We start from the raw sequence: 18,894 nt of genomic DNA on the forward strand, positions 1-18,894 counted from the left end.
AACTGCGTTTTTACTGAAATTGTCATCTGCTAAACAAGATATTTCGCATGCCGCGAATACGAAGCAGAAACCGAACGAGAGCCCACTCGCCTTTTTTAACAGGTTTAAACGTACATGGATTGAAGACTCAGCACTTCCGATTGATGACAATTGTCTGTTGTTTGTGAACACGTTTCTGAATAACATGCATAACGAAACTGCACAATTAATTCGGCTTACGACAAATAATTTTTTAACGATGTCAGTTGATGATCTTGGCAAGCGTTTGCGTGAACTGTCTTCTGCTGGAGCGTTTGAATCCTCGAAAGGAAAAATTCCAGCAATGTTACAGGTTAATCCTGCGTTTACTTCTCCCAAAAAACCCCTGACTTGTTATTTCTGTGGCCGCTCTGGGCATATTGCCAAGCTTTGCAGAAGGAAAGCTGAGATGCAGCAGGCTAATGGTAACCAGATGTACAGGCGCTCGGATGGGTACGGGCCAAAAGCCCCCTCCTCGCGCTCTTCCACTCAAAGCAAGTATACAACTGAGTGGAGAAAACAATGACTGTGCCGAGAACCGAACTATAATTCAATGCTTATGTTGAATTATAGTAACAAGTCAAATGTTTTGCCGTTCATTGAATTAAATGTTGATCATAAACCATATGTCTTTTTAATTGACAGTGGCGCTTCTGTGTCGTCATTGTCATCAACCGTATACTCAGGTCCCGTCACGGGAAAGCAAATCAACTCTGTGGGAATAAACAACGTTCCTGTGAAAAGTGAAATGACGCCGACTTTACCGGTTACTTCTAATGATATACCATCACTGTTTAAAATGCATGACTTTGCAATCATACCAAATTCACCATTCTGCCTGTTAGGTAGAGATTTAATGCATAAACTTGGTATGACATTGGATTTTAATGCTGACTCTCTGACACTTATGTTTCCTGCAGCTTTTTCCATCACAACCGACACAGGAAGTGCTCTTGTCGACGATTTGCCTGCAACTGTGCTGACACAGGTAATTTCGGGCGTCAACCCTCAATTGTGGGCGGAACACAAGGATGACGTAGGGCTAATTGATGTTCGGCCCTACAGGGCAAATTTGATAACCAGTAGGCCTGTGTTTCAGAAACAATACCCGCTTTCAAAGGAAAAAGAGGAGGGAATCGCCCCCCTCATAGAACAGCTATTGGCTCAGGGCATCCTGGTTCGCACTCATTCACCTTATAACACACCAATTAATCCTATCAGAAAAGCAAATGGTTCTTGGCGTTTAACGCAAGACCTGAGAAAAATTAATGATTTGATAAAACCACTTGCACCAATTGTGCCAGATGTACAGACTATAATCAATTCTATTCCTTCAGAACATGCATTTTATTCTGTTATTGATTTAAGTTCTGCCTTTTTCAGTATTCCTGTGGACCGTGACACTCAGCCACTGTTTGCATTTTGTTTTCAGAATTGTCAATATACGTGGACACGCCTCCCTCAGGGCCTGACAGATTCCCCGGCCGTTTTCGCCGCTGTAGTGCACGATACACTGAAAGATGTCAAACTTCCTCCAGAGACTTGTCTGCTCCAGTATGCGGACGACATCCTAGTCACTGGTGCCTCTGCAGAGATGTATGCTGCTGCCTCCACAATTTTCTGCAATATTCTAGCTGAGGCTGGATTCAAGGCATCTAAAGAGAAACTTCAGTGGGTACAGAGAAAAGTCACCTACTTGGGCCATGAACTGTCACAAGGCCAAGTCCGTCTGTCTGCCGACAGAGTCAAAACCATCGCTGCATTCAAGCATCCATCAACACGGAAGCAAATGCAAAGCTTTCTGGGACTAGTGAATTACTGCAGGTTATGGGTCCCTAATTGCTCCATGTATAACAAGATCCTGCGAGAAGCTACACTAGCTGATAAAGAGGACATTACATGGACAGCTGAAATGGATCAGGCATTCAGACATTTGAAATCCTCTCTCTTAAGGCCTCCCGCCCTCGGCCTACCATGTTACTCTCGCGAGTTTCATTTATATGTGCACGAAGAAAGCGGAACGGTCGCTGCAATCCTGGCCCAAGATCATGGGGGCACTTTTCGTCCAGTAGCTTATTTATCCAAAACCCTTGATTCGGTGGCTAGGGGTCTCCCTGCCTGTTTGCGTGCAGTGGCTGCTACGGCGATCATGGTACAGGATGCTGAAAGGGTAGTCTTATCTCATCCACTCACTGTACATACTTCTCATCAGGTCAGAGCCATTATGCATAATATCTCTACACAACATATGACTGCTCAACGCCGTTCAGGCTATGAGGCTATATTGTTAGCTACTGCTAATTTAACTTTGAAAGTAACCTCTGTTGTTCATGGTCCCACTATACATTTGCACAGGTTACTGACACAAGGTGAATTTCAGAGTGACGACCACGACTGCCTGACCAGGATCCAGACTTCGACTGCTTGCAGGCCAGATGTGTCTACATCTGTCCTGGAGGAGGGGAAGCATTATTTTATCGATGGATCCTGCTTTAAGCCAAACGACAGTACATACTTGTGTGGTTATGCTATTGTTGAATTGCCCGACAAGGTAATTGAAGCGTATTCACTGCCATATAAATCAGCACAAGTTGCAGAATTAATTGCTCTAACAAGAGCTTGTCAATTGGCAAAAGGTCAGTGTGTTAACATATACACTGACTCCAAATATGCGTATGGCGTAGTTCATGATTTCGCTAAATTGTGGGAGGAAAGAAATTTTAAAACCTCCGATGGAAAACCAATTTCGCATCATAATATTGTGGCCGAACTGATTAGTGCAGCACAGCAACCATTGAAGCTTGCTGTCATTAAAGTAGCTGGTCATAAGACAGGTGAATCGGATGAAGCCAAAGGAAACAGATTTGCAGACGAGGTAGCGAAATGGGCAGCAAAAGAAGCGATACGTAGTCCACATGTAAATGACCAAAGCACTGAAGTGCCAATGATGAATTCGTCATTGATTAATGATTTGGACATAAAAATACTACAAGCGAATCCTACTCAAGACGATTTGAATCACTGGGCAGCCAATGAAGTAAAACCAGACCAAGCTGGTATTCTGAGAGATAAACAAGGTAGACTTGCACTACCTGCATCCACCGTTGTAATGTTGTGCAGGCATTATCATGGTGTATCGCATGTATCAAAAGAGAAAGTGATACAAAATCTGAATCAATCATATTGCATAGCAAACGTTCGAAGGAATACTTTGTTGATATTGGATGCTTGCCTGGTGTGTGCACGAACAAATCGGCACAAGGCAATCGCCCATGATGCGCTGCCGCATCCTGAACTTCCTTTTCAATATTTACAGATCGATTTTACACACATGCCTCCATGTGGAAATAACAAATATTTGCTTGTGATTATTGATCGATTTTCTAAATGGCCAGAAGCTTTTCCGTGTGGCAAAGAAAATGCAAAGACGGTAGTAAAGGTTCTTGCAAAAGAAATTATACCGCGTTTCGGCATTCCAACTGTTATAGCAAGCGACAATGGAACTCCGTTTGCTTCTAAAGTCACACAACTATTAGCCAAAGAGCTTAATATTAATTGGCATTTTCATATTCCCTACCACCCTCAGTCATCGTCGAATGTGGAATGTTTGAATAAGACGATAAAAGAACGTCTTAATAAAGCGTGTCTAGATACATTCTCATTTCTGTCAATACGGCAGGCAACAAATCAACCCAATTTCTGCCCGTCTCCATCAGCCACTACAAAAATGTCTCCATTTGAAATTCTTATGGGTAGACCTTTCCCGACCCCTTGGGTCAGAGGTCGCGCTGGCAATTTTTCCACAGGTGACACGGAGGTGATCATCGCGGATTATGTGGATTCCCTTGTTAAAACTTTGAATGGCATAAATGGTGATGTTTCTCTGTCTCTCCCTCTTCCCTCAGAAAAGCCAACTCATCCTTTTGTTCCAGGACAACAGGTGCTGGTGAAGTGTCTGAAGCCCACGAAACTGGGGGAACCGAATTATCTGGGGCCTGCCACGGTGATCGCTGTGACGAGGACCGGTGTTCTGACTGACCTCCAGCCGCAGTGGATCCACGCTAGCCGAGTGAAGGCAGCTCCATCCTAGGGGAACACATAAGCCTATGCGGAAGTGGACACCCAGCACTGATCGAAAGGAGAGCGAGGAAGAGAAGTAGACGAAGAACGATATTGCTGATTGAGATTAGCAATAATTATCATTGAATCCATTAAGCCATGTCTGCAAAGTTGCTATTACACCTGTTCGTGCTGACAAGCATGCTCATTTATGCACAAGCCCTTGTTAGCAGTGGTAATGAAACCTGGCTGTCCCATGAAGACGAACCACATGCGTTTGCCTCCAATATGTGGTGGAGGTTAGCCAACTTCACTGCTAAGTCTACAGGAAAAAAGGGTGACTGTTATGTTTGCACAAAAATGCCACAAAGTGCTGCCGGACCTCATGTAACTGTTAAATCACCAACGACAGAGGAAGAACTATTCTGCCCTTTATTCATTAGTAATGTTGGAGTGCTTGCACCTCAAAATTCATCGGTAAATTGGACTTGTCCTGATGACAGGAAAGTGACAGTTGCAGTACAAGTACATGCTAAAGTGGCGACTGTAGGTCCTATTCCAGACTCATTGTTATGTATGGAAAGAAAAATAGGAGCCGCAACATTGGGTACAATTCCTGAGAGTAAATGTAGTCAAATATATCGCCGTTGTGAAGTACGAAACATGCCCTGTTGTCTTAGCTGTCGGGAAAAGGAAAATTTGACTTGGAATTATGCCTCAAAACAGCTCCAAGCCCTATATCTACTCTGAGTGTTTATGGAGTATCAACTCCCGAGATTCAAGAGTTGTGTGATGAATATTGTGGACTTTATTCGGGTAAAAATTGTAATAGGTATGTTCCATCTGTAAGAGGAACAAGAGCTTTGAGAGATTGGTTCTGGTTATGCGGGCACATGGTTTACACCTCGTTACCTTTTAATTGGAGTGGACGATGTGCCCTAGTAACTTTGGAAGAATATTCTATGATTATTAGATCACATAGAAGTGATAATGTGATGAACCAAAGAAGCACACGCTCTCTCTCTGACCGCAGTTCAGTTAGTAGTTTGGGTAGAGATAATCCAGTACCAAAAGAACATCGATTATGGACTGGCATGGAAAGATTCTTTGAAGGTATTTTTCCATCAATAGGAGTTAGCAGCCTTCAAATTGAAGTAGAAGTTACAAGATATGAATTGATTTCCTTTATTAAAACTACAAGGGACACTTTAGCTGGTGTCCAAGAAGAACTTCGATCTCTTCTTTTGACGGCGCTACAAAATAGTAAAAGATTAGTCCTCGACCAATTAACCGCGGCCAGAGGAGGGGTGTGTGTCATCGTTGGTATCTCTTGTTGTACTTTTATACCGGCGAATGACGAAGATGGTCATATTATAGCTGAAGGAATAAATAATATGACAAAAATTGCTGATGAACTACAGAGGAGAGAAGTGAGTGATAGAAGTGGTTTTGGAGATTGGATCACAAGTTGGAAACAAATGCTTGTATCTGCTTTAATTCCAATAGGAGTTATACTGTTAATCCTTGCATTTATTGTTTGTTGTATTATTCCATTTGTTAGGGCTTTGATTTATCGTGCTATGAATACTTTTGTATCTTCTCAATATGCTATGATGAACAAAACTGTAAAACCTTGATGATTTTGAAGGAAATATTTGGCTGAAGGATGTTTCAATGTATTATCTTACACATAATGGACATGCTGAGAATGATGTGATATGATAATTATGTTATATGATAATTATCTTATCAAAGGGGCCATTGTTAGAAATATAATTCTCTTATCTCAGCTCTCTCTAGGAGAGAACATGTCCTGCTTGCACATTCCTTTGCATTTATGTAATTCAAACATTTATGTAAGTTAAACATCTGTTTCATATTAAGAAGCACCCCATTGTAGAAAGGGGGAGAAAGGGTCCTATTCTTTTCTATGCATTGCATTGGATAACATTGTGGAAAGCCTTTCAGGACCGCAAGGCTCCGAAGGCAAATGTACCGGATATTTACCATTTATAGGATTGTTATATAAGTATATATGATATGATATGATGTCATGTATGTTCTCATTGGTTGAGATTGTGATACTCCCTATACATTTTCAGTATATATTCTTTGTCTAGAATACTGGGAGGTAAGCTACCTTTTAAGCTTCCCGGCGCTGGTTTTTCTTTTCTTCTTTCTGTTATTCATTCATTACACCCAATAAAAGGACAGAGACAAAAAGGCACTTCGTGTTGGACTTTTTATAATCTAACACTAATCTATCTTTCTTTCTTTCTCTTTCTTTCTTTCTTTCTAACTAATCCATCTTTCTTTCTTTCTAACCAACCAATCCACCGTTCATTCTTTCTTTCATTCTAGCTAATCTATCTTTCTTTCTAACTAATCCATCTTTCTTTCTTTCCATCTTTTTTCTAACTAATCTTTTTCTTTCTTTCTTTCTTTCTTTCTTTCTTTCTTTCTTTCTTTCTTTCTTTCTTTCTTTCTTTCATTCTAACTAATCTATTTTTATTTCTTTTTACCTAATCCATCTTTCTTTCTTTCTTTTAACTAATCTTTCTTTCTTCCTTTCTTTCTAGCTAATCTTTCTTTCTTTTCTTTTTTCTTTCTTTCATTTTTTCATTCTAGCTAATCTATCTTTCTAACTAATACATCTTTCTTTCTTTCATTCTAGCTAATCTATCTTTCTTTCTAACTAACCCATCTTTATTCTTTCTTTCTTTCTTTCTTTCTTTCTAACTAATCTATTTTTCTTCATTTTTAACTAATCCATCTTTCATTCTTTTATTTCTTTTTTCTAACTAATCTTTATTTCTGTCTTTCTTTCTTTCTTTCATTCTAGCTAATTTATCTTTCTTTCTAACTAATCCATCTTTCTTTCTTTCTTTCTTTCTTTCTTTCTAGCTAATCTATCTTTCGAACTAATCCTTCTTTCTTTCTTTCTTTCTTTTTCTTTCTTTCTTTCTTTCTAACTAATCTTTCTTTCTTTCTTTCTTTCTTTTTCTAACTAATCTTTCTCTTTCTTTCTTTCTAACTAATCAATTTTTCTTTCTTTCATTCTAACTAATCTATTTTTCTTTATTTTTAACCCTTTAGGCGCCAGAGTTTTTTTCCTAAAATGTTTGATTTTGACATCTTAATTTCAAAAGGCTATATCTTAAAAGTGATAAAAGATAGAGACTTTCTGTAAATTAAAGAAATATTAAGGATGACCCAAAGTTTATGTAGGGATTACATTTTCCCATGTAATTTGCATATTATGACGTCATATGATGGCGGCCATCTTGGATTATAGCATTTTCATGAAAAGTCACATATTTAAATGATAAAATGCAGCACTTCTTTCCCCCAAAAATGTCCCTCACCTTCTGTATGCTATATTGCACAATACTGAATGCTCAGGTAAATAGTAAGTATTAAACAAACTATGTAAATCATTACTAATAAATCCGAATGCATGTAGCTTCTGTAGATTTTCCATTTACTACATACTGTAGGCACTCTGATTCCATGTATGGGGCACATATATATTATTCATATGACACACAAACACAAGTAGACAAGACCTGTTTAGTTCAAAAGCTCACTCGCCACAGCAAGGCACAGATCATTCATGAGTGAGATGACGAGGCAAGACGAGAGACAGTATTAGTATTTTTTTTTTGTGTTTTTTGTTGATTTTTTTTTTTTAGCTGACTTTTTTAGCACACATCATAAGGACATGAACACACAAAAAAGAACACATATTGTACACTACTAAATGGTCAGGGAAATAGATAGTAAATCAACAGTGTAAATCATTACTAATAAATGGCAGACAAAAAAAAAAAAAACGGCTTTTGCTGTAGAGATAATGACTCCCTATCCATCCAGGTGACATTTCTTTTAGTGTTTCATGGTGTGGTCTTGCGATAGACTATGCATAATAGCCCCTCTGCCCCGTGTCACACCGCCTCTGCTCCTCCTACGAGCAGCGCGGGCGCGGCCAGATCTGCCTCGTGCGCGCGCCGAGTGTGCACAGCTCGGACTACTGTCATTGTCATTGCGACTCCCCACCCTGCCTCCACGTTGCCCCCTAAGTGTCCTATGAATACTTCGACCTCGTCTAACATACCCAGTGGCATTAGACAAAGCCTCCACCACAATACTGTCGCCGCGATTGCAGAAAGGCACACGGTCACCATGGCTAGCGCGGTAAAAATCTCCCGCCTCGTTCCCCACAACACTAACACGCCTGCTAACTTCGCGATGAACACTCCGACCCCGGGAAACATTGTTCCCTCCACTGACATTGGGCAAAGGACCATCTATATTGGGCAAAGGATTCAACGTTTGTGCTTGATGTAGCTATATTTTCACTTTCAGAATCACCGTCATTTTCTGAAGGCAGATAACGTTATTCCCCTTCAGAATCAGGGTCCGCGAATAGAAGACCCAACACTTCATTGCGGGTAAGCTTTATTGATGCCATTAGATAATAATAATAATAATAATAATAATCTAATGCAAATACTCGCTGACGTTGACAATATTGCTCTGATAAAATGGCTCACTCGCACACTAGCTCCGCTTCTGTTTGCACTGATTCAATGCGCTCTAGCTCGAAGATTTTGTATAGAAGCATGATGTTTTTTTGAGTCGGGGATGAAGTATAACATGTCTGCTAACTAGTGGAGGGGAGGTCGAACGAAATTTGACACCCTATTTGACAAAATCGGCCGTTTTATTCAGTGCTGCATCTTATCGAGTAAACTCGACCGTGGCGCCTAGAGGGTTAACTACAACCCCAAATCAGAAAAAGTTAGGACACTGTACAAATTGTGAATAAAAACAGAATGCAATGATGTGGAAGTTTCAAATTTCATTATTTTATTCAGAATACAACATAAATGACATATCAAATGTTTAAACTGAGAAAATGTATAATTTTAAGGGGAAAATAAGTTGATTTTAAATTTCATGGCATCTACACATCTCTAAAAAGTTGGGACAAGGCCATGTTTACCACTGTGTGGCATCCCCTCTTCTTTTTATAACATCTGGGTACTGAGGAGACAAAGTTGCTCAAGTTTAGGAATAGGAATGTTGTCCCATTCTTGTCTAATACAGGCTTCTAGTTGCTCAACTGTCTTAGGTCTTCTTTGCCGCATCTTCCTCTTTATGATGCACCAAATGTTTCTATGGGTGAAAGATCTGGACTGCAGGCTGGCCATTTCAGTACCCGGATCCTTCTTCTACGCAGCCATGATATTGTAATTGATGCAGTATGTGGTCTGGCATTGTCATGTTGGAAAATGCAAGCCTTGAAAGAGACGACGTCTGGATGGGAGCATATGTTGTTCTAGAACTTGGATATACCTTTCAGCATTGATGGTGCCTTTCCAGATGTGTAAGCTGCCCATGCCACACGCACTCATGCAACCCCATACCATCAGAGATGCAGGCTTCTGAACTGAGCGTTGATAACAACTTGGGTTGTCCTTGTCCACTTTAGTCCGGATGACATGGTGTCCCAGTTTTCCAAAAAGAACTTCAAATTTTGATTCGTCTGACCACAGAACAGTTTTCCACTTTGCCACAATCCATTTTAAATGAGCCTTGGCCCAGAGAAAACGCCTGCGCTTCTGGATCCTGTTTAGATATGGCTTCTTTTTTGACCCATAGAGTTTTCGCCGGCAACGGCGAATGGCACGGTGGATTGTGTTCACCGACAATGTTTTCTGGAAGTATTCCTGAGCCCATGTTGTGATTTCCATTACAGTAGCATTCCTGTATGTGATGCAGTGCCGTCTAAGGGCCCGAAGATCACAGGCATCCAGTATGGTTTTCCGGCCTTGACCCTTACACACAGAGATTGTTCTGGATTCTCTGAATCTTTGGATGATATTATGCACTGTAGATGATGATAACTCTTTGCAATTTTTCTCTGAGAAACTCCTTTCTGATATTGCTCCGCAGCATTGGGGGAATTGGTGATCCTCTGCCCTTCTTGACTTCTCAGAGACACTGCAACTCTGAGAGGCTCTTTTTATACCCAATCATGTTGCCAATTGACCTAATAAGTTGCAGATTGGTCCTCCAGCTGTTCCTTATATGTACATTTAACTTTTCTGGCCTCTTATTGCTACCTGTCCCAACTTTTTTGGAATGTGTAGCTCTCATGAAATCCAAAATGAGCCAATATTTGGCATGACATTTCAAAATGTCTCACTTTCAACATCTGATATGTTATCTATATTCTATTGTGAATAAAATATAAGTTTATGAGATTTGTAAATTATTCCATTCCTTTTTTACTCACAATTTGTACAGTGTCCCAACTTTTTCTGATTTGGGGTTATAATCCATCTTTCTTTCTTTATAAACTAATCCATCTTTCTTTCTTTATAAATAACTAATCCGCCATTCTTTCTTTCTTTCTTTCTTTCTTTCTTTCTAACTAATCAATTTTTCTTTCTTTCATTCTAACTAATCTATTTTTCTTTCTTTTTAACTAATCCATCTTTCTTTCTTTCTAACTAATCCATCTTTCTTTCCTTCTAAATAACTAATCCACCTTTCTTTCTTTCTTTCTTTCTTTCTTTCTAATCTTTCTTTCTTTCTAATCTTTTCTTTCTTTCTTTCTTTCTTTCTTTCTACTTAGTCTTTTCCTTCTTTCTTTGTTTCTTTCTTTCTTTCTAACTAATCTTTCTTTCTTTGTTTATTTCTAACTAATCTGTCTTTCTAAATAATCAATCTTTCTTTCTTTCTTTCTAACTAATCTTTCTTTCTTTCTAACTAATCTTCCTTTCTTTCTAACTAATCTTCCTTTCTTACTTTCTAACTAATCTTTCTTTCTTACTTTCTAACTAATCTTTCTTTCTTTCTAACTAATCTTTCTTTCTAACTAATCTTTCTTTCTAACTAACCTTTTTTCTTTATTTCTAACTAATCTTTCTTTCTTTCTAACTAATCTTTCTTTCTAACTAATCTTTCTTTCTAACTAATCAATCTTTCTTTCATTCTTTCTTTCTAACTAACTAATCTTATTCTAATTAACTTCTTTCTAACTAATCTTCCTTTCTTACTTTCTAACTAATCTTTCTTTCTTACTTTCAAACTAATCTTTCTTTCTTTCTAACTATTCTTACTTTATAACTAATCTGTCAAACTTTAAACTACATTAAACTTCAAACTACTTTAAACTTCTTCAAACTCTATGGTCCGGCTTTCTCAAGCCAACTTAAAGTTTGTCTCAACAAACTTTTTTTTCTAGTTGTGAACATGCACTGTATTTGTGACAAGGACTCATAATGAATATTAAAGTGGTTTTCCTTCAGCAGCCGTCAGTCCCTCAGATCAACATCGGTGTCTCTAGAATATTCATACGCATGATCAGAGTTACTTAAAGATGTCCTTACACACTCTCCCGTCAAGTGTGTTTTTATAAATCACAACTTATGTGTGTGAAGTGTGAACTTATGTGAACTTATGCGTACGCACTTTCAGGGCCTGTTTTGTGCGACGCAACAGTTATAAATGAGGCCTCTGAGACAAGTCTCATCACAAACCTACACTGGTACTTTTGTGTAGACCTCATACCTCAATGTACAGATTGATCTCCTGGATGGTGCACTGAAGGTCCTGCACTGCAGGAAGATGCCGAAGTGAGCAAACTCTGCTTATTACCTTTGACAATAGAAAAAAAAAAATTAGTCATGGTATTGACATTGGGATGAGCACAAAATAGGTCTGGATAGTGCTGGTCAGTATACCGGTTCATACCGAGTACCAGTGTTTATTTTTGTTATGATATGATTGTTTAATATACCTCAATACCGGTGTATGTCACTTTAACAATATTGGAAACACGGCGCAACACTGTTTGAGAGGGTCTTTTCACTGTTGCACTGTGTGGTGATGCACAGATGTATGAAGATAGACAGGTTAAACTATAATTAATTGCTGTCAAATTATAGTCAAGTCAAGTCATCTTCATTTGTATAGCGCTTTTAACAATGTAGATTGTTTCAAAGCAGCTTTACAGAGATAAACGTATAATTTATGTTAACAGAGTTCTCTTACGAGAGGTCTCTCGTACTGCGTTTTGTAGAAACGCATTGGGGAAAACCTCTTTTCCACGAAATACTGAAGCCAAAAACTATCCTTATAATTTTGTATTATTGTAAAGCGCGTTGCAGCAGCACGCGGCCATAGGCGAGACGGCTCGCTCGCTCATTGGCTGCTCTGCGGCAACTGCATTAGCCTATCGAGCGAGGCCTGAGGTGACTTCAGGCCAATGAGGGCGCTTCGCGCCCTCCGTGCCAATTCCCGCCGAAACGGACGTGGCCTAGCCCTATAAAGGGAGCTCGAGAAGGCTGATTCTCTGATTTTCATCTCTTCAGTGAAGCTCACGCATCGTTGGATCATGAGAGAAGCCGCGCGCCATCTGAGAAAGCACCTTCAGCGGGACGAGCCACTCCAGAAGCTGCTGGCCCACACCGCCTTCGACCGCCGTTCCAGCTGCGCTATCCAGCGCCTATATCCTTTCAAAAAGCCTTCTAACTGTTCTTTGTGTGTGTGTGTGCTCGCTCTGCGACACACACTCGAAAAAGAGCTAGCGTTTTTCTAAAGATGCCTTCCTGCGGCTCGTGCCGAGCCCCACTCAGCGAGGGAGACCGCCATGTCATCTGCGTCTCCTGCCTGGGTGAAGATCATGCAGCGCTCGCGCATATTCGCCGAGGAGACTGGTTTATGTCGATAGATCTGAAGGACGCGTATTTTCAAATACAAATAGCGTCACGTCACAGGCGATACTTGAGATTCGTCTTCGAGGGCCAGGCATACCATTACACAGTCCTGCCGTTCGGCTTGTCCCTAGCGCCCCGTACATTTACGAGGTGCATGGATGCAGCGCTCGCACCTCTCAGACTCCGAGGCATGCGAGTGCTGAACTATTTGGACGACTGGCTGATTCTAGCTCAATCACGATCAGAGCTCGTGGAGCACAGGACCATTTTACTCGATCACCTCGAGAATCTTGGTCTCAGAGTCAATTGGGCGAAGAGCTCTCTGAACCCCAGTCAAACAATATCGTTTCTGGGCACAGTTCTGGACTCGCAGTCTATGATAGCGCGGCTGTCATCACAGCGCGTGCTAAACATTCAGCGTGCAGCAAGCTTTTTCCGCTGCGGCGCGACCGTCCCGCTCAGGAGTTTTCAAAGGATGCTCGGTCTTATGGCCTCAGCATCATCAGTTCTTCTTCAACTGGGCCTGCTCCGCATGTGCCCTCTGCAGTTCTGGTTGAAAGCGCGAGTACCGCGCAGAGCGTGGGCATCTGGTTAGCTGCGTCTCAAGGTCAATCAGAGCTGTGTTGCAGCTCTGAAACCTTGGAAAGCAAGCGACTGGTACCAATCAGGTGTAAGCCTGGGGACTTCCTCGAGAGTGAAAGTGGTGTCGACAGATGCCTCCACCTTGGGATGGGGAGCGCTGCTCGAGGGCAGACCGTTCTTCGGCCAGTGGTCAGAACGAGAGAAGCTCCAACATATCAACTGCCTGGAAATGCTGGCAGTGGACAACGCGCTGACGCGTTTTCGTCCCCAGATAAAGGGCCACCACGTCTTAGTCCGATCGGACAACATGTCTGTGGTGTCCTAGATAAATCGCCAGGGCGGTCTCAGATCCCAAAACTTATACAGGCTGGCAGAACGCCTCCTGTTATGGGCTCAGCGCAACCTGCGCTCGCTGAGAGCAGTGCACGTGCCTGGGCTCCAGAACCTGGGACCAGACAGACTGTCCAGGAACAACATTCCGACGAGTGAATGGTCTCTACACCCGCAAACAGTCCAGCTGTTGTGGGAGAGATTCGGCAGAGCGGAAGTGGACCTGTTCGCGTCTCACGAAAACGCTCACTGCCCCGCGTTCTTTTCCAAGAGCGAGAGCGCGCTGTCCCAAACATGGCCGCGCTGTCCGCTCTACGCTTTTCCCCCCGTCTCTCTCCTGCCTCAGGTGATAGAACGGATCAGGGAAACAAAATGCTCAGTGCTGCTTGTAGCACCGCTCTGGGAGAACCAACCATGATTCCCGGTTCTGATGCAGTTAGCAGACACTGCCCCATGGCCAGTGCCTTTGAGGAGGGACCTCCTCTCTCAGGTCAGGGGTTCGATTTGGCATCCTCACCCGGAATTGTGGTCCCTCCACGTGTGGGCGCTCAACGGGTACCCGCTGACCTCTCAGTGGGAGTGTTAAATACTATCACTCAGGCTAGGGCTCCGTCTACTAGACAGCTCTACGCCTCGAAGTGGTCGGTATTCTCCAGCTGGTGCACAGCTCGGGGTTTTTCACCCTTCGATTGTGGGGTGACGGAGGTTCTCTCCTTCCTACAGGAGCTGTTGGATAAGGTCAGAGCCCCTTCCACGCTCAAAGTCTACGTGGCGGCTATCGCAGCGTTCTCTAAGACAACGCTCGGTCAGTCAATAGGAAGGAACGATTTAGTCATCCGTTTCCTCAGGGGAGCTAGGAGGCTGAATCCTCCCAGACCTCCTTCAGTCCCTATGTGGGACCTCTCTACAGTTTTGGAAGCCATGAAAGGTGACCCTTTCAAGCCTATCCAAACGATTAGCCTCAAACATCTGTCTTTCAAAACAGTGTTTTTGTTGGCTCTCGCTTCAGTGAAGCGCGTAGGTGACCTGCACGCGCTCTCGGTGAGCGCGGCATGCTTAGAGTTTGGGCCAAGCGACTCAAGAGTCATACTCAAACCTAGGCACGGTTACGTTCCAAAATCCCTCAACACACCGTTTCGGGCTCAGGTCATTTCCCTGTCTGCCCTGCCGGTGTCGGGCGAGGAAGGGGACGCAAGCTTTCTTTGTCCAGTGAGGGCTCTAAGAGCTTATGTGTCTCGCTCGTCTGTTTTCAGACAGACTGAGCAGCTATTTGTCTCGTTCAGTGGACGTTCCAAGGGAATGGCTGTTTCGAAACAAAGCCTATCCAGATGGATAGTTGACGCCATAGCGCTGGCGTACACTGCCAAGGGCTTACAGTGCCCGTTGGGTGTCAGAGCGCACTCCACGAGAGGCGTCGCCTCTTCGTGGGCTTGGTCTAGTGGGATTTCCTTACAAGACATATGTATGGCGGCAGGCTGGGCCTCGCCGTCTACATTTATAAGGTTTTATAACCTTGAGGTTCCCGCCTTGCAGGCTAAGCTGTTGTCGGTTTAGACAAATCAGTTCTGTCTGATTAGGACGCTGAGATTGCGAGCGCTGCGCGCTGCCGACTGTTATGCTATGGGCAGTATTGCGTAAGACCCGCATTTTTCCACATTAGTTCAGGCTCCCCGCCTTGTCTATGTGATGTCACGTTATTGCGTCTGCGGACGCTGCTATATATGGACAGAGGGATTCCCCTCCTCTTTCCAGGACTCTCTGTGAGTCCCTCTGGTGATTGTGCACTTTAAATCCTGGGCTTCGCTTCCAGGTTTATTGGTGTCTGATCCCAGCACGCACAGCGTTTTACAATAGGTCCCCAATGCGTTTCTACAAAACACAGTACGAGAGACCTCTCGTAAGAGAACGTACTCGGTTACTAACATAACCTCGGTTCTCTCTAGAAGAGGGAACGAGTACTGCGTTCCCTGCCGTGCATGCGATTCACTCTGGTTCGCTTCGGCGATGAAAAATCAGAGAATCAGCCTTCTCGAGCTCCCTTTATAGGGCTAGGCCACGCCCGTTATGGCGGGAAGTTGGCCTCATTGGCCTGACGTCACCTCAGGCCTCGCTCGATAGGCTAATGCAGTTGCCGCAGAGCAGTCAATGAGCGAGCGAGGCCTATGGCCTATGGCCGCGTGCTGCTGCAACGCGCTTTACAATAATACAAAATTATAAGGATAATTTTTGGCTTCAGTATTTCGTGGAAAAGAGGTTTTCCCCAATGCGTTTCTACAAAACGCAGTACTCGTTCCCTCTTCTAGAGAGAACCGAGGTTACGTTAGTAAACGAGTACGATTGTTTTGGCTTTATAGCGGTTCTTTAATAAATTTATTTTCCAGCTAAAGTTAGTTTTGATTGATTTGCTTCCATCACAACAATCATTTGTTATTAAATTAGGGGCCGCTAAGACGACACCATTCTCTCTACACAGACTTTAAACGCGAACCTGTGAGAAACGCTGATGGCGTTCACATGCGCATTAAGAATTGGTTCTATAGTTATGTGCGTTTGAATATATGTGCGCAGGTTTGGAACTCACTACAAGCCAAGCCTAAACAAAGTACTGGTGTTTCCTTATAAATTTTGATACAGAATTTTTTTTTTTTTTATCAATTCGGGGTAGATATGCGAATTGAGTTTCCCGACGACGCTTTATCTGTAGAGTGGTAAAGGGATCCTCCATAGGGAGAGACTAGTTGGCACTTCAGCACTGCGTTGTCATCGGGTCCAGGCGAAGGTCCTTCGTCAGATCTGGATACGGCCTGGATCCGGCAGGCTGCGGGAAAACCTCGGGATAAACAAAGACACTAAAATTAGCGTAGATGCCATTCTTCTTATGATGTAACGAGTACATCAGGATTTATGGGAAGTGTTCCCGGTTCCAGCTGACCTAATCTATGCAGCCTAACATTGAACTATAGAAGTCTATAATGTATTATGTGAATGCTAGGTCAAAGAGATGTGTCTTTAATCTGGCTTTGAACTGACAGAGTGTGTCTGCTTCCCGGACAATGTTAAGAAGACTGATCCAGAGTTTTGGTGCTAAATAGGAGAAGGATCTACCGCCAGCAGTCGATTTTGATATTCTAGGTTTTATTAACTGGCCGGAATTTTGAGATTGCAATAGACGTGAAGGACTATAATGCGTTAGTACTGCGGAGCTAAACCATTTAGTGCTTTGTAAGAAATCAGCAAAATTTTTAAATTGATGCAATGTTTAATAGGGAGCCAGTGCAGTTTTGACAGAACCAGGCTAATATGGTCATACTTCCTGGTTCTGGTAAGAAATCGAGCTGCTGCGTTTTGGACCAGCTGTAGTTTGTTTATTAAGCGTGCAGGACGGGTCTTTTTATATGAATGTATTTCAAGGGAACTGACAGTCTTTAGAAAAGTTTCTGTTATTTTCATTCAATCTTTCTTTATCTTTCCTGATAAAGCAGCATTTATGAGCGCCTCCTGCTGGACCTCTTTGTAAACAGCATCATTTTATGGGGTCTTACAAACCTGTATTAATACTAGTGTGCGATTTTTCTACAATATTCACTCATGACAGTAAAATAGGGCATTCTGAGTCAATCCACTGCAGTGTTTCCTCTCTCAATCAAAAGAAAGTGTGGTTAACACCCAGTCATGCTTTCAAAAAAAAAAAAAAAAATACACCGTCATGTACCGTGAAACTGGTATAATTTTGAAAAATACTGTGATATAAATGTTTGGTCATACCGCCCAGCACTAAGGTCTGGATAATTTCCCAAGACACAAACCCTCTCGATGGTCACATGCTCTCCTTCGGCTGCAAGGGCTCTCATGACGTCCTCCGCCAAACTGTTCACTTCGCTTGAGCTAATGGCCTTTCTCTGTCTCCCAACATTGTTTTCATCTTCCAGCAAGGCTTCTGCTGCCCTCATGTTTGCACCATGAACCTCCCTCATCTGGCTGTAGAAGGACTCATAGAAGACAGGCCCTTTTCCCTCCTTCAGTTTCTTCTCCTCAGCATTGGGCATCTTGGAACCAAGAACTGGGAAGTCACTAGTGGACAGATTACCAGGGGCGATTGAACTTGCCTTGGGTCGAACCACTTGTTCATCCACCACAGGTTTGGACTGAACCTTCTTTGCTTCCTCATCTATCTTCTGTTGTGGTCCTACAAGAATAAAGCCAACAATGGGTCTCATTCATGAAACACGAGCAGAACGAATTTTTGTGTAAATCGTGTGTAAAGTGGTTCTGGCGTAAATTTTCGGATTCATTCAAATGTTCGTATTTTCCAAATGTTAGTTGGTACGAAAGAAATCTACACCTGCTCCCAGCCACACGTCAATAGTGCGTTTAACATCCGAACGTTTTGCTCATTAATAAGGCTGCATTTTAATTCACCGTAATCGGGTACATATTTACATAGCATTTTGAAAAAAAATATTATATATAGTAATTACATACGTTTTTTCTTTTTACTTTTATTACGAGAGCCAGTAATAGCATCTGCAAACAGAACACAAGTCCGCAAGTCTTTTTTTATTTATTTATTTTTTATTTATTTTTTTAAAAGTCACAAAAAGTGCAAGTCACAAGTGTTGCAGTCAAGCTTCATGTCGAACCATTTTCTTTTCACTTCTGGGACTGTTCGATTAACAGATGAAACTCCATTAACTGCATCTGTAATATGCTGCCAAGCATTTTTACCTAAAGCATTTAGGTATTACCTAAAAAATCCTTCTTTTTTTTTTTGGACCTGATACACTGAAAATGTGGCGTTTTGAATGAACTTCTGATAATAAAACTTCAATTTCTGCATCTGAGAAATTTCTCCTTCATTCGCTTTTGAGAAGACATGTTGAAATCCTTTTGTTTTGTGTCATAATATGATGCCCATATATAGTTGTCAGTCGATTTTAATGGCCGGAATTTATGGTAATTAAGAATGAGCGTGCACGCGCGCCCCATTTACGACTGATTGGAATTCATTAACCCACACACACATTTCACTATCAAATCTGATTTGTGAATCAGGAGAAGAATTTCGGGAATGTCTCTTTACGCGCAAATCACTCACATATTTACTTGTATATTTATGAATGTTTCATGAATGAGACCCAATGTGTTTTTAAAGACTTAAAGTTATAGCTCACCCAAA

The 18,894-nt window shown here is 42.0% G+C and overlaps 1 protein-coding gene across 1 annotated transcript; it reads right to left on the minus strand.

Moving 5' to 3' along the window:
• Positions 1-11,609: 11,609 nt before the first annotated feature.
• Positions 11,610-17,843, minus strand: LOC311077150 (uncharacterized protein). Its single transcript, XM_084138960.1, has 2 exons — positions 17,525-17,843; positions 11,610-11,745 (listed from the first exon to the last, which is right to left on the minus strand). Exons 1-2 carry the CDS (start codon positions 17,762-17,764, stop codon positions 11,653-11,655), a joined length of 333 nt encoding a protein of 110 aa, XP_083995086.1. The 5' UTR covers positions 17,765-17,843; the 3' UTR covers positions 11,610-11,652.
• Positions 17,844-18,894: the final 1,051 nt, after the last annotated feature.

The sequence above is a fragment of the Abramis brama genome (genome assembly GCF_963993115.1).
Source record: "Abramis brama genome assembly, contig: SCAFFOLD_43, whole genome shotgun sequence".
In the NCBI taxonomy this organism is placed as follows: domain Eukaryota; kingdom Metazoa; phylum Chordata; class Actinopteri; order Cypriniformes; family Leuciscidae; genus Abramis; species Abramis brama.